The 15,300-nt window shown below is 41.7% G+C and overlaps 1 protein-coding gene across 2 annotated transcripts in view; it reads left to right on the top strand.

Annotated features, from left to right (window-relative positions):
• Positions 1–2,689: 2,689 nt before the first annotated feature.
• The window catches only part of ATG14 (autophagy related 14), a 51,523-nt gene continuing 38,912 nt past the window's right edge, over positions 2,690–15,300 (top strand). For both annotated transcript variants that reach the window (XM_054716049.1, XM_054716048.1), the window contains exon 1: positions 2,690–2,920. In XM_054716049.1, coding sequence (XP_054572024.1) covers positions 2,700–2,920 — 221 coding nt within the window. In that variant the 5' untranslated portion in view covers positions 2,690–2,699. The remainder of the gene's footprint in view (positions 2,921–15,300) is intronic.

A 15,300-nucleotide genomic window follows, 5' to 3' on the forward strand; every position in this document is an offset into this window, starting at 1 on the left:
CTCTAGTATGTTATTTTTAAAACAAGTAAACTTATTTCAGAATGTGAGAGATTTAAGGTCTTGCTAGAATGATTTGTAGCGTCAATAAAATTTAATGTTCTGCTCTGGTTAAAGATGTAGAGCATAACATGTCCTCTGAAAATGCATGGTGATATATAGAAATTTCAAATAACTGCATAAAATAGATACTATCTGTAATATCTAGCAGGAGAAAAATCAATGTGTCTGTGTTTTGCCTTTTAAAATATTGATTAGATAATCCTAGCTATCAGGTATAGGCACTGTGAAGGATCCTGTCAGAATACAAAAGGATCCTGTCAGAATACTTTCAGAAAGTCTGAAACCTTGAGAAAAATCTCATTTTTTTTTTTTGTTTGAAATGATCAGAGAAAATTCTCTCACCTAAAAATAAATATTAAACTTTTAGGAACTATTCAGATTTAGTGTAAGCTCTATTTTGAAATAGCATGGGGAATTTTTGCTTTCTGTGTGCCTTTATAATCCTACTAGAGGCCTGGTGCATGACATTCATGCAATGGGGGGGTGGGGGGGAGGTCTTTCAGCCTGGCCTGCGCCCTCTCGAAGTCCGGAACCCCTTGGGGGATGTCTGCCTGATGGCTTAGGGGAGCGGGCCTAACCCAGCAGGCGGACAACCCCCAAAGGGTTCTTAGCACTGCTGCCGCTGTGCTCACCAGCCATGAGCCCAGCTTCTGGCTGAGTGGCACTCCCCCTGTGGGAGCGCACTGACCACCAGGGGGCAGCTCATGTATTGAGCGTCCGCCCCCTGGTGGTCAGTGCCTGTCATAGCTACTGGTCGTTCCATGGTTTGGTCTATCTGCATATTAGGGTTTTATTATATAGGATTGTGTTAAAACAGATTGGATAAGACTAAGAGGATGGAGCAAAGGATTTAGATTCAAGACCTAATTAGTTTGTGGAGTCATCAGCATTTGATGGAGATGTGGAGGTTAACCGGGAGGGAAAAGGCTAACATGACTCATAGCCCCAAGTGGTAGTGATTATGTCTTTCCCAAGAGGAGGAAACAGATTTGTGAGGAGAGAGAGCTCAGTCCAACATGCTGAGCTGGTGGCCATGGTACATCCCTTGCTACCTAGCGGGCAGTTATGAATCTTTAGGTGTGGAACTGGGGAGGGAAGTCGCTGCTAGAGAGAGAATTTAGAGCAGTTATCAGTTGACAACCTATCAAAATAATCCTTGGGAATCACTGGTCTAGATAATTTGACCTATAAGCCCACTTTTCTTTTTTCCTTCTGTGGTTTAGAAGCATATTCAAACACTTATTACTCTGTTAACTGAAAGATGAAACAGAGAAGTGTTCTGAGCAGGCCAATCGACTCAGAACCATGCCGCCGAGCAGAGCCAGAGCAGGAATCAGAAGCTCAGGGCTAGGTTCGAGGATAGTCCATGCTCACCCAGGTTCGGCACCATGATGAAAGATGAAACAGAGGGCCGGAGACCATGGGATACCAGGATACAGGCTTTATTGGAGATCACCCTGCCGACCACCTTCCAGAGGGGAAAAGGGAAGAGAAAGAGAGAGAGAGAGAGAGAGAGAGAGAGAGAGAGAGAGCGAGAGAGAGAGCGCTAGCACGAGCTTGCCAGAGTGAGAGTGCCTATTAAGGGGAGGAAAAGAGGGGACGGGGCTTAGGGCACTCGGCACACGCTGATTGGTGGTTTCATGTAAGGTACATGGTTAGGGGCCTAGGGATTTAGGAATTGGGGGCTTAGGGTATATGGCAGGTGCTGATTGGTGGTTCAATGTATAGTCCATATAAGGTGTTCAGGAATGTCCGGCTGCAGGTGGAGTTTACGTCATACTCCGTCCATCAGTTGGGAGAAGGGAGGATTTATCATTAACAATCTTATGACCCACCTTATTTCCCCCTCCCTGAAAAAATCTGCCAGTAATCCTATTTAGGTAATTTTCTATCTAGTTCAAATTCTTTCTCAGAGCGTGGCCAGACAGATTAGGTAGGGGAGGAATGTTGGCCATTATTTTTAAATTAAAATTATCTTTTCGGAAAGATACAAAAGTGACTTCTACCTTCAGTAGTATGGTTGTTTCCACTGGTTAGCTATTATCCGTAAAATATTATCAGATTATTATTATTAAACGTGTTTGCTTAGGAATTCTCACGATGCTGGTTAGGTAGGTGCTTCTCCATTAAACAGATGAGAACGCAAGCCAAGAGGTTAGGGAATTTGCCCCAAATCACACAGCCATTAAGAAAGAGGGTGAGCCAAAATGAAACCTCATCCCAAGACCCAGCCCCTTCACCAACCTTGTTTGCTGTCGTTTTAGCCAAATTTTAAAGCATCAAGCGAATTAAAGAAAAGTCCCTTTATTTTGTTCCCAATCCGTTTTCCCAGACTCCTTGGGGCATCGTATGACTATTTCTTGCACAAGTTAGAGACCTAAATCGGTAGCCTTGGCACGATCCCGCCATGATGACATTTTGTTTGGCCGACGCGCCCCTCCAACCCAACTTCTGCTCCGGGACACGCCGCCCCTCAGCGGACAGGAAAGGCAACAGCGCCCCGACCTCGGGAGGCCGGGCCAGGGCCTCGCCGGGACCCCCGCCCGCGCTCCTGGCGCCGCCCCGGCCCCGCCCCCTCGCCCAGGATGCATCTGGTTGAAAACAAAATCCCACGTGACTGGCTCCGCTCTCAGGCTATCATGGCGTCTCCCAGTGGGAAGGGAGCCCGGGCGCCGGAGGCTCCCGGCTGCGGGCCCCGGCCGCTCGCCCGGGACCTGGAGGACTCGGTGGACGACGCGGAGGGGCTGTACGTGGCGGTGGAGCGGTGTCCGCTGTGCAACACCACCCGCCGGAGGCTGACCTGCGCCAAGTGCGTTCAGAACGGCGATTTCGTCTACTTCGACGGCCGCGACCGGGAGAGGTACGGCGGCCGCCACGGCCCTATTGTCTCTTCCCCGGGTGGCTTCCTCAGCTCCGCGCCGGAGGCTGGAGCCCGAGGCCCAGGTCCGGACCCCGGACTCCCTCGAGAGGAGGGGGAGAGAGGGAGAGGAGCTGCTTTGCTCCCAGGGAACAGGGTCGTCAGGGTCGGGGGCTAGATGAGGGAAGGTCCCCGTTTCCCCATAACCCACCCGAGAGGAGTCTGACCCCCCTGTGCTCTGGAAAATGGATAGACGGTGACTCTGGAGAGGTCTCCCCCTGTTGCTGCCTTAGAGTTGTAGTCTCAGCTCTTTGCTGCTCTCCCATTCAAAGCTTGATTTAACCTTTTTCTGCCTTTGAAAATACACTCATCCTCTAGGAGAGACCAGAAGAGAATCAAGTAAGTAGTTAAGGAGGGATTCGAGCCCGGGAAGCCTGAGTCGCAGCTGGACCTTGTCAGACATGCTTATTACTCTGTGTGAACTGGGACTAGCTCGTTACTCCCTGATTGTTTTGGATACTAAGGAGTTTGGGCATGTGTTTTGGCTTTGTTTTAAGGCATGAGTTAAGAGAATTAAATTTAGGGACAAGTTTTGAAATCAAAACAGAGCTACAAGTCCTTGGTTAAGGTATTTGAAGAATTGGTGTGTTTAGTTGAAAGGTCTCTCTCCCAACTTTTATTTCACTAAGATGAGCTAACGTTTTTATTGCAAAAGTTCTTAATCCGAGAAGTTGTTATCCCCACCTTATTGCTGAGTAAACTGCATAGTTAAGTGCCTCCCCCCCCCCCAGGTCACATAGTTGAGTGTAGGGACCAGAATTAAGATCCAGACATCCTGAACTCTTATACCATGCATTTAACCACTAGTTTGTACAACCTTTATATTTGGAAATGTTTTGAGTTCCTAGTTTTCCTCTGATCATGAATGGAGTTCGGTTCTTTTTTTTCCTGTTTTGAGATCTGTAGAATATAATCTTTTTAGTTCATTGCCGTTTGATGACTTTAGAAACTGACCTAATAAGTGATAGCTTTAAAAATTAAAGCTGTTTTTTAATTTTAAGAATACTAGGTATGAGACGGGAATGTCTAACTGATGGGGAGTTTTTCAAGGGTTCAGTTCTGAATCTTCTATCTGTATGTTTTCCTACATCCATTCTCATGACTTTAATACCATCTATATGCTGAAGACTGCCAGACTAGATCCAAACCAGACCTCTCTGGAATCTGGAAAACAGCTGCCTGCCCAACATCTATATTTAAATTTGTAATAAGTATCTCTATCTTGGCAAACTGGAGTTATTTTCCAATATAAATCTGTTCCTCCCATGCTCGTGCCAAACTCAGTAAATGGTAACCTCATTCTTCTTTGGTACAGGACAAAAAACAGTCTTCCTTGGCTCCTCTCTTAATGCTGCCCCATCTAATCCCATCAACAGATTCTAACCACTCTTCAAAAGCTATCCTAAGCTGGACCCTTTCATCACCTACGCTGATCCACCAAAGGAACAATGCCTCCTGAGCCTCTGCTTCCACCTTTGCTTCCTTATAGTGTTATTTCCATATTGCAACCGGAGTAACACCACTCCTCCATTCCTCAAAGTAAAAAAGCTGAAGTCCTTAATCAGAGTTCTGCATTGCCTGTTCTCCTCTGATCTATTATTTTTCCCTTACCTACTCTGCTATACCACCTGGCGTCCTTGCCAGTCCTCAGACACACAAAAAACACTCCTGCCTGGTGGCATTGCAGTCTTATTCACACTGCTGGGAGCTCTTCTCCTCAAAATAGTCAGGGCTGCCTTTGTCTCCTTTAGGCCTCTGCTCATTAGAGAAACTCTTTTTGACCACTCAATTAAAATAGTCACCTCCTTTCCCAGGTTACCTGCTTTATTGGCTTCCATAGCAATTATCTCCATCTATGGCTTACATATTAATGTCTAACTGCCCTCCACTCCAAAGATGTAAGCTCTATGAGGGCAAGACTTTATCAGTTTTGTACTCTCCCAAGTCCTCGCATGGTAGAGGATAGGATTATAAGATTTGTTGAATGACTGAATGGATCTACCTCTCTTTCCCAAACTTGTCTGATCCTGAATCATTTCCTTTTTATCCTTTGTTACTAAGCCAGAAGCCAGGGAATTATTTCATGTATCCAAATAATTGGCAAGTCTAATTTGATTTGCTCTAAAATAGATCTTGAATTTGTCTACTTCTAGTCCAGACTGCCTTCACTTCTCTCATGGCTACTTATTGGTTTCCTTTTTTTTTTTTTTTTTTAACTCTACAACTCCTCCCCACCCTCTCTGGCCAGCACACAACAGCCACTGTAAAAAAGTAAATCAGATAACGTTATTGTTTTGCTTAAACCTTTCAGTGACTTCTCACTGAGTTTAAAATTCAAAAAAGTAATCTAATTAAAAAAGTAAAGCCAAGCTCCTTCCCATGGCATATAAAGTCCCATGTAATGTGGCTATTGCTTATCTTTAACTTTGGCTATAAGGTTGAGTTAAAAATGTAGGCTTTGGATTGATACTGCATTGAATTGAATCCAAGTGCCCCCACTTGCTATGTGATTTTGAACAAGTTAACTTTGCCTATGCTTGTTTATTTCATTTTTAAAATGGCGGGGTTTCTGGTAGTGATTACGTAAGAGGATGCATTAAACTACTTAGCATGAAGTCTAGCATATATTAAGCACTCAAATATTCTTCATGCGCAAATCGTCTAACTATTAAAACGTTTTCACCACTGGGCTCTTCCCCTTGCTGTTCCCTCTGCCTGGAACACTGTACCTCCTGAGTGGAATCTTGTCTTTCTGTCTTAACTTGAACGTTGCTTCCTTAGTGAGGCTTGTCCTGACCTCCACTAAGGTAGGTTCACACTTCCATCTCTCCCCCGTTATTCCCTGTCACAGTACTCAGCCCGTCTGGTACTGAGCATGATGTATAATATTATTTATTTGAGGAGGAGCTTTGCATCCACCATGTAGTTTCATGAGGACATGATTCTGGTTTTGTTCAATCAGATCACCCGTACTTTGCATAGCGGCCGTGGAGCACACAGTACGCATATTGTTGAAGGAATGATAAAGTCAATAAACCTTTAAAATTTTTTTTTTTTTTTTTGCTAAATCTGAGCATTAAAGTGAATTTTCAGGCGAGAGGTGTATTCGAGTGGTTTTCTTTTTCTGACCAAGAAAAATAAAGAGCAAATACCAGAACCATTCAAAATTGAGAGGTAAAAAAGAAAACTTAGGGTTCAGGGACAAGAAGACTGCTAAAATGGTCTGCTCAGCTAGCTCCATGTCACTTTTCATTGTTCCCATTTCTGAACTGTGTCTTCCTTAAGAAGTGGAGTTTGTTTTCATCATTCCCAGAACAATGCCAAATATCTGCTGGGATGAAGCAATCTCTTGAGACCCAGGACCATTGTGCTAAAAGCCAAATCGTTTTTTATGAGCTCTCACTGGATGCAGTTATCTACATAAAACATTCTTGCAAGTTACAGAAGAGAAAGGCAGGTCTCTGCTCTCAAGGATTTACACTGATTACTAATAAGCCTCAAATTTCGGGGGTGAGGTTGGTTGTGAGATATTTTTAGTATTTATGAAAGTTTTGTACTCTGTGTTTTCCTTTCAGACTCTTAATGAAAAACTCGCTAACTCTGGGAAATCACTTGGAAATAAAATATGGAGATTTACAGCACAGTTTAAAAACCCTTGTTTAACCTCCGATTCTTTTCAGTAAATTAGCCAAATTATCTGTGCTTACATGGATCTTGAATGTGATCATGCATATCAAAGTTCTTGTAAATGTAAATGTATTTTTTTTTTTAGTTTCATTAATGGGCTACCTGAATATACAGGTTTTAATAGTTTAACAGGCCCAGTGGGCGTGACTCAGTGGTTGAGCATCTATCTATGAACCAAGAGGTCATGGGTTTGATTCCCGGTTAGGGCCCATGCCCAGGTTACAGGCTTGATCCCCAGTAGGCGGTGTGCAGGAGGCAGCCCATCAATGACTCTCATCATTGATGTTTCTATCACTCTCTCCCTCTCACTTTCTCTCTAAAATCAATAAAAAAAATATATATATAATAGTTCAATAATTCAAGGAAAATTAGGTATTAAAGACTATCTCATAATAGTTCCTTTCACAACTAAGAAGGAAGCATGTGTCTTTATATAATTTTGTGAAAAGTATGAGTTGGTAGATTGGTTGAAAAACATCTAAACACTACTTTTTTGTTGTTTAATGGGAAGACTTCCATATACCACGGTATTCTCACCAACACTGTCCTTTCCTCATCTCTCACCTTGGCCCCAGTCCTAAGACAATACCCACTTTCTTCTCCACTTTTTCACCTGCCTTTTAACTTGTGTGCTTCTTTAAGAGATGAAGAGAAGTGATTTAAGCAGTACTCCAACACAATCCTTGGCTTGTACTGGTGAATATTTTACAATTACAGGTCTTTTAACAGGAATATAATTTTCTGGATTATTCATTTATCTGATACCAAAAATAGCACTGTTGCTCAATAGGGAACTGACAAGTTAAAGTCATCTTCCCAGTCAAAACTGGAAAATGTCAGTTACTGGTTTATAATAGGGTTTGGGATAGGATGGGGAGCATAAATGTGAGGATGCCTGCTGGTTTAGAAACCAGTTATTTTAAAGTGTGGATTAAAAAGGCAGACATATTTTATGAGCATATGGATATTGCTTTTATAAGTACATTTTCAGGAATGATGCAGCATTACCTTCACTGATGAGTTTTAAGAATATATTACTACATTTTATCAGGAAACAGAAATATAGGCACTAAACAAACTGAAGTGGGATAAAGGATGAGCAAGAAATTTAGACATTACTGAAGATTTCAAGGGGAAGACACAACCAACATCCACAAAATTATCTTTTAGATATTTCTGTTCTCCCTTTAGTATTCTTTTGGTTGTCAGTGACGATAGCCTGTCTATAAAAATGTATTGTCTTAAGAATTCAGTTCTGAGGCCACATTTGTATACCTCACTCAGCAGAACAAAAGCTCTACAGGTAGCTGGTCTCCCCACCTTTAGACAAGAGTTTACCACCCTCACTGCTGTTTGATTGTATCTGCTAAGAAAATATGTTTGGTTTTCAGTCAATATCATTAGCTACGCTTCATCATTATACCTTTTAAAATTTATAAAAGGCTTTCACATTTATTATCTGCCATTTATTTCCTACCACAAAGCCATGTGTTATTAACCTATCTTAAAAGTGAAGAAACAGAGGAGTTGTGCTTAGACTATGCTACTTTTTAAATTCACTTCCAGATCTGAACTGTATTTATATATACATATATAGTTCAGTTTAATGCATTCATAAGTTTAAGTGCTAAATCACTCATTATAATGAAGAAAAGGGAAACTAAAGTATATTATGTGCTAAGTGCCTGTACTTGATGCTTTCACATTTATATTATTTAATCCCTGTAACCAAGTTGTGTAAGCAGTATTCCCATTTTACAAGTTAGGAGATTAAATGGCACTTGGTTTCCATTTTCTACTGACTTAACCTTCAATCCTGCCAGTGCAGTGTTTTTACTGTATTTTCTGAAATCCTAAATATTCTAACATAAAAAGCCATCCTGATGAGGACCATGTTTTTCCCCTATTGCATTTGTCCATAAACATTACACCCTGACTAGTATATGCCTGAAGCTAAGGAAGAAAAATTTGATGGCTAGTAATTCTTACTGTGTTCATATCCTAATTCAAGAAATATTTATTTCTTTAACCGCCTCCACTTAAACAAGGAGATTGCTGTGCTCTCTTCTCCAGGAACCTCTGTGCTCTCACTTACCTGAGAAGCCTCACTGCCTTATTTCTATATCCAGAAATAGTCATTAATTCTTCTTCCACAATCTGGGCCCAAATCAGTGATGGGTAAAACTCCCCACAGTGACCTAAAAACAGTGTGCTCATTTCTCCCTCTTATATTTAAGGAACCCAAAGAATATAACCTATCTCAAGGGACCTAAGAACTTTAGATACTTTAAGGGGATTATATATGTATTTTTATAGTAGATGTGATCCTCAGGGGGTGAACATGAGAAATTTTCATTGATTATATACCTTTTTCCTGATTGTAAAAGTATATATGAGTATTGTAGAAAATTGTAAAGTACAGAAATACATAGAGAAGGAGACAGAATTTTTTTTTAGGCCTTCAGTTGCTTATTTGAAAGTTTTGGGGGGTTTTTCCTTTCTATAATACATGAGTGGTTATAATATATTAAAGGTTTCTCAGACCTTTCTATTGCCATAACCCTAGGCACAAAGTAAACATATACCCCTAGGATGAGGGAAAGGACTGGGCAGGCAGATGGAGGGATTAGTTATTTTGTGAAAGGTGCTGTGCTTGGGACATCTAAGTGCTCAGTAGGTGGCTTAATAGTTGTAGGTGTTATAATGATGTTAATTATCTATCACCTAGCACAGAATTAATGTGGATCCCTAATAGAGAACCTTCCCTGGTGCTGTTTTTCTGGTAATATGGGATATTTATGAATGGTCTAACCTGTGTATAACTCTCAGTTGCCCATGTCAGTGGCCAGGGCTCACTCATTAGCAACACACTTCTATCCTCAATATCCCACTTGGGAGTGTTGACGCTTTGTTGCAGAGATTAATTTTTTACCTTGTGAAACATAATTTCCTCTGCCCTTAATGACTTCCTTCCCTTGACAGGGCCAGCTCTAACTCATCCTAAGTCTTAGCCCAGATAGGCATAGCTCACACAAAGCTCCCTCGGAAGCCTGCACTGGGTGGTGTGCCGTCTCTTGTACCACCGGGGTGCTGGGTGATTACCTCTCTCATTCCCATCCACCTCTATTGAAGGGAGAATGATTCAAAGTCAACTTAAGGGAGTATTTTTTTAATGGAAAAGAAATGATTAATTGTAAAAGTATGGAAGAATTTAGGAAACAGTAATCCATTTAAGGAAGTACTTTTTTTAGGGAAGAAAACATCTTATAAGTGGAGAAATTTGGTAAATAATGTAGAAGGTCTTTTTAAATTGGGAGAAAATATAGGAAACTTGTAAAAGCCATGGTGCACAGTACGGGTTCACTGGCAGATTCCTTTCAGAAACCACAAAATACTGAAGTCATTGAACAAACCACAAAATTGATAAATGTATTTGCATAAAAGTTGGAAAATTCTGTAGAACAGAAACAGGAGTAGTCAAAAGGAGATTGAGGTGGGAGATTTTTCAAGATATATGAAAGAAAAATGTCTAATTTCCCTAATAATCCTTAAAAAACTATAGAAAGATGGACAAAGGACATAGACAGGAATAACAAAAGAAAAAAAGTAGCTAATTATTTAGGGAAAGGGCATTCATTTCTAGTGAAATAAAGTATTTGAATAATGAACTATTTTGGGGGAAAAGGGGTGGGAAAGCCAGTCAGGTTAGCAAAGACTAAAATGTGCAGTGTTTGGGGAGAGTATGAAAAAATAGATTTTGTTACTGGTGGGGTTGTGAAGTATATTAAACTAGAAGCCCGGTGCATGAAATTTGTGCATGGGTAGGGTTCCCAGGCCTGGCCAGTGATCAGGGCCAATCGGGGCCTTCCGGCTGGTGGCCGAGGCCTTCCTTTCGACTGCCAACTGGGGACTCCCTTCCCCAGCTGCCGGCTGCCGGCCGGGGCCTTCCTTCTTTCCACACCACCCCCTGATGGTCAGCGCGCATCATAGCACGATAGAACTCCCGATCTCCCGGTTGAACTCCTGCAGGGACACTTTGCATATTAGCCTTTTATATATATAGATGATCCAGAAGAAATTTAAAAATAACTGCCAGAATTTTGCTTGTACATATTTGACCTAGCAATTTATTTTTACTTATTGGAATTTCTCATAGATAGTCTTAAAAGCTTGTAAAGATTTATGCACTAAGATATTCATTCATAATATTGATAAGAGTGAAAAATTGGCAGTGTTTAATAGGAGTTTATATAAGTAAATTATATGCCCTAGCCCAGTGGTCGGCAAAGTGTGGCTCATGAGCCACATGCGGCTCGCGAGCCATGGTTTGCCGCTCTGTTGACTAATGAGTTTGCCGACCACTGACCTAGACTCTCGATTCCAATAATTACAGGCTGTTGTTGTTCCTTGTGATTAAGCCCCTATCCCAGTGGTCGGCAAACTCATTAGTCAACAGAGCGGCAAACCGCGGCTCGAAAGCCGTAGTTTGTCGACCACTGCCCTAGCCTGTTTGGCTCAGTGGATAGAGCATTGGCCTTTGTACTGAAGGTTCCCAGGTTTGATTCCGGTCAAGGGCATGTACTTCAGTTGCAGGTACATGGTCGGCTGGTGCAGGAGGCAACCAATCTGTGTTTCTCCCTTATCGATATTTCTCTCTGTCTTTCCCTCTCCCACGCTCTCTAAAAAATCAACAGAAAAATATCCTCAGGCGAGGATTAAAAAAAAAAGTAAATTATATGATGTCTATTGTATGAAATTCTGTGTATCTGTTCAAGAATGAGATACTTACATGTTTTGATATGGAAAAACATACATACAGAATATTTTGTGTGATAAACCCAACTTGAAAGTACATATGATTCCTTCCCCCCTCCTTTTTAAAAAAAGTCCTCACAGAGGATATGCTTATTGATTTTAGAGGGAAGAGAAGGGTAGGGGGGGAGATATGTGCCCTGACCAGGAGTGGAACCCACAACCTTTTGCCATATGTGATGACACTCCAACCAACCGAGCCACACTAACCAGGGCTCCTTTTTGAGTCAAGTCTGGTTTGAATATAATGACTATCTGTTAATCTTTCCATTTGTTGGAAACCATATTGAGAAAGCGCAGACTTATGGAATGAATTTTTTTATCTATTTCCATGAGTAGTGGGATGGAGAATGCAGAGAATGGGTGAGTGTGCTGATGAGCAGTTGAAATGCTGACCCAGCCACATTCCTTGATATCATCTGCTGTTTAGCTTTGTTAACACCATTTAGTTTTAATTTCCTTCATCAAGGATACCATGACTCATGAACTGTTTGGTACAGAAAGAATTATCTTCCGTTTATTATTCCTGCTGTCAACTGTGTATTTGTTTTAAGTGTGTGTGTGTGTGTGTGTGTGTGTGTGTGTGTGTGTGTGTACAAAGCCCAAGAGAATCAACCAGCTTTTAAAGCTGAACAAAGTTGTTTGTCATCCCAGTTTGTTCTAGTGCAAAGTGGAGTGGCATTTTTATGACATCTGAAAGGAGAACTTCCATAACTTCTAAAAGCAAGATTTTATCTTCCTCTGTCAGTTCGTTTTTGCATGGTTTGGTGAATCTTGTCAGTTTGTCATACCCTTCAGGTTACGGGACCATGAATCACCACATTGCCTTAGTGAGATAGAAATAAATACCACATTAGTTTCTCTTTTTTATATACAAGGAAATGGAAGCATAAAACAAATAAGTAATATGTCCAAGAGTACACAGCTACAGAACATATCATTAGACTTCTTAATATTGTGGCAGATTCTTTGTTATACGTTGTGGGTACATAATAAAAGACTGATAAGTTAATTGATGATTCTCTGGGTTTGTCTACATTTCACATTGGTGTCTGAGTTTTCTAGTACTATTTCATGCACTGACCACCTGACTGGCCATTGCAGTGCTACCCAATAGAATGTCTGCCATGGTGTTCTGTTTCTACACTTTCCAATATGGTGGAAGCCAACCATTTGGGGCTATTGAAATGTGGTTAGTGCAACTGAGGAACTGAATTTTTTAAAAATATATTTTTATTGATTTGAGTAATAGAGAGACATCGACATGAGAGTGAACCCTTGGTTGGTTTCAGGTGCCTCTGGCCCCCCACAGGTCCCAACCGGGGATCGAACCCCCAACCTGGGTATGTGTCCTGACTGGGAATCAAACTGTGACCCCCTGGTTCATGAGTTGATGCTCAACTACTGAGCCACACTGGCTGGGCTTGATTTGCTTTTTTGTTTAATATATTATGTATTGTACATTTTCAGTGGCTATTAAATGATCATAATTAGACCATTTGGGTATGTTTCAAACATGGTGTTATCGAACTAGTGTTTTAGAGAGACTTGTAAGGAAGAGGTTTTTAGGGCTGTTATTGTTCTGTTAAATGGTTTTCATTTAGGCTAGAAATTGAGGAGACAGGCAAAAGCCTGTCCTTAGACTGTGTACCATGTGGCTGTAGCACCATTGTTTCCTTGAAAATAGTGAGCCACAGTTAACTCAGTTGAAAATCAGTTGCACAATGTTAGTCATTCGATTCTAAAATCAAATCCTTATTAAGCAACAAGCCACATTTCAGGTGTTCAGTAGCCACGTGTGACTGATATTTACCATATTGGACAGCACAGATCTAGAAGATCTGAATGACACTGTTAGACACCTTCAGCCAGTTGACATTATAGAGCACTGTACCCAGCAGCTGTGGAATACACATTCTTTCCAGTGCATGTGGAACTTGCACTGAGGCAAACCAAATTCAAGGCAGTCTCAAATCAAAAGATTGAAATCTCACAGTATATTCTATGACCACCTCAGAATTAAGAAAATAATAATAATAACTTACCTAAGAAAGCCTGTTATATCTAGAAATTAAACAATATACTTGTAAATAACTTGTGAGTCAAAGGAATCTTAAAGAGAATTAGAAATTTCAAACTAAATACACTGCATCAACATTTTTGGTGTCGCTAAAACAATATTTAGGGGGAAATTTATAACTTTATATGATTAAATTAAAAAGAAGGGGGCATAAAATCACTGATTTGAGCTCTAGCTGGTTTGGCTCAGTGGATAGAGCGTCAGCCTGCGGACTGAAGGGTCCCAGGGTCGATTCTGATCAAGGGCACATGCCTAGGTTGTGGGCTTGATTCCCAGTGGGGGATGTGCAGGAGGCAGACAATCAATGATTCTCTCTCATCATTGATGTTTCTATCTCTCTTTCCCTCTCCCTTCCTCTCTGAAATCAATAAAGATATATTTTTTTAAAATATCAATGATTTGAGTTTTTATCATAAACTGCAAAAAAGGGGCAGACTAAACACCAAATAGGTAACAGGAAGAAAGTAATAAGTATGAGAGTAGAAGACTGACAGAGAAGATTCACTGTAATATGATATCCCTTCCTCTTGGTAACTTTTACTTATTAATTTTGTAACCTCAAATTACTAGCAATAAAATAAGTGAGAAAAAATTGTACTTTAAAAATATAAGGAACAAATTGATAGGTGAGAGCAGGATTAAATTAAGCTTGATAATTAAAATTATTATTTTGTTGTTAATTTTCACCCAAGGATATTTTCTTCATTGATTTTCAGAGAGAATGGAAGGAAAGGGGAGAGATAGAGATACATCATTTGATTGCCTGCCCCAACCCGGGCCAGGGATCGAGTCTGCAACTGAAGTACATGCCCTTGATCAGAATTGAACCCAAGACCCTTCAGTTCGTGGGCCGATGCTCTATTCAATGAGCCAAACAGCCTAGAGTAAAAATTATCTACTAGAGGCCCGGTGCACGAAATTCATGCATGGGTGTGTGTGTGTGTGTGTGTGTGTGTGTGTGTGTGTGTTCCTCAGTCCAGCCTGCACCCTCTCCAATGTGGGACCTCTCGAGGGATGTCCAACTGCCTGTGTAGGCCTGATTACAGTGGGGTCAGGCCTACAAGGGCAGTCGGACATCCCTCTCACAATCCAGGACTGCTGGCTCCCAACCGTTCGCCTGCCTGCCTTCCTGATTGCCCCTAACTGCTTCTGCCTGCCAGCCTGATCACCCCTAACCACTCCCCTGCCAGCCTGATCGATGCCTAGCTGCTCCCCTGCCAACCCGATTGCCCCCAACTGCCCTCCCCTGCAGGCCTGGTCGTCCCCCCCAACTGCCCTCCCCTGCAGGCCTGGTTCCCCCCAACTGTCCTCCCCTTCAGGTCTTGTCCTCCCCCCCCCCAACTGCCCACCCCTGTGGGCCTGATTGCCCACAACTGCCCTCCTCTGCTGGCCATTTTGTGGTGGCCATCTTGTTTCCACATGGGGGCAGCCATCTTTGACCACATGGGGCGGCCATCTTGTGTGTTGGAGTGACAGTCAATTTGCATATTACTCTTTTATTAGATAGGATAACAATAAAAGTGTAATATGCAAATCGACTGAATGGCCGTCCGGATGACCTTCTGGACGAAGCCAGGGCTGCAGGCGCAGGATTGAGGCAGGTGCTGCGGCTGCGAAGGCCTACTCTTACACGAATTTTGTGCATCGGTCTCTAGTTTTTGTAATAGAAGCCTTAGTTTTTTTTAATTCAAATTCACATTAGTACTCTAATGTTCCTGTTTGGAAATAATTTAACTTAGGGGTG

This window comes from Eptesicus fuscus, chromosome 5, assembly GCF_027574615.1.
Source record: "Eptesicus fuscus isolate TK198812 chromosome 5, DD_ASM_mEF_20220401, whole genome shotgun sequence".
NCBI lineage: Eukaryota > Metazoa > Chordata > Mammalia > Chiroptera > Vespertilionidae > Eptesicus > Eptesicus fuscus.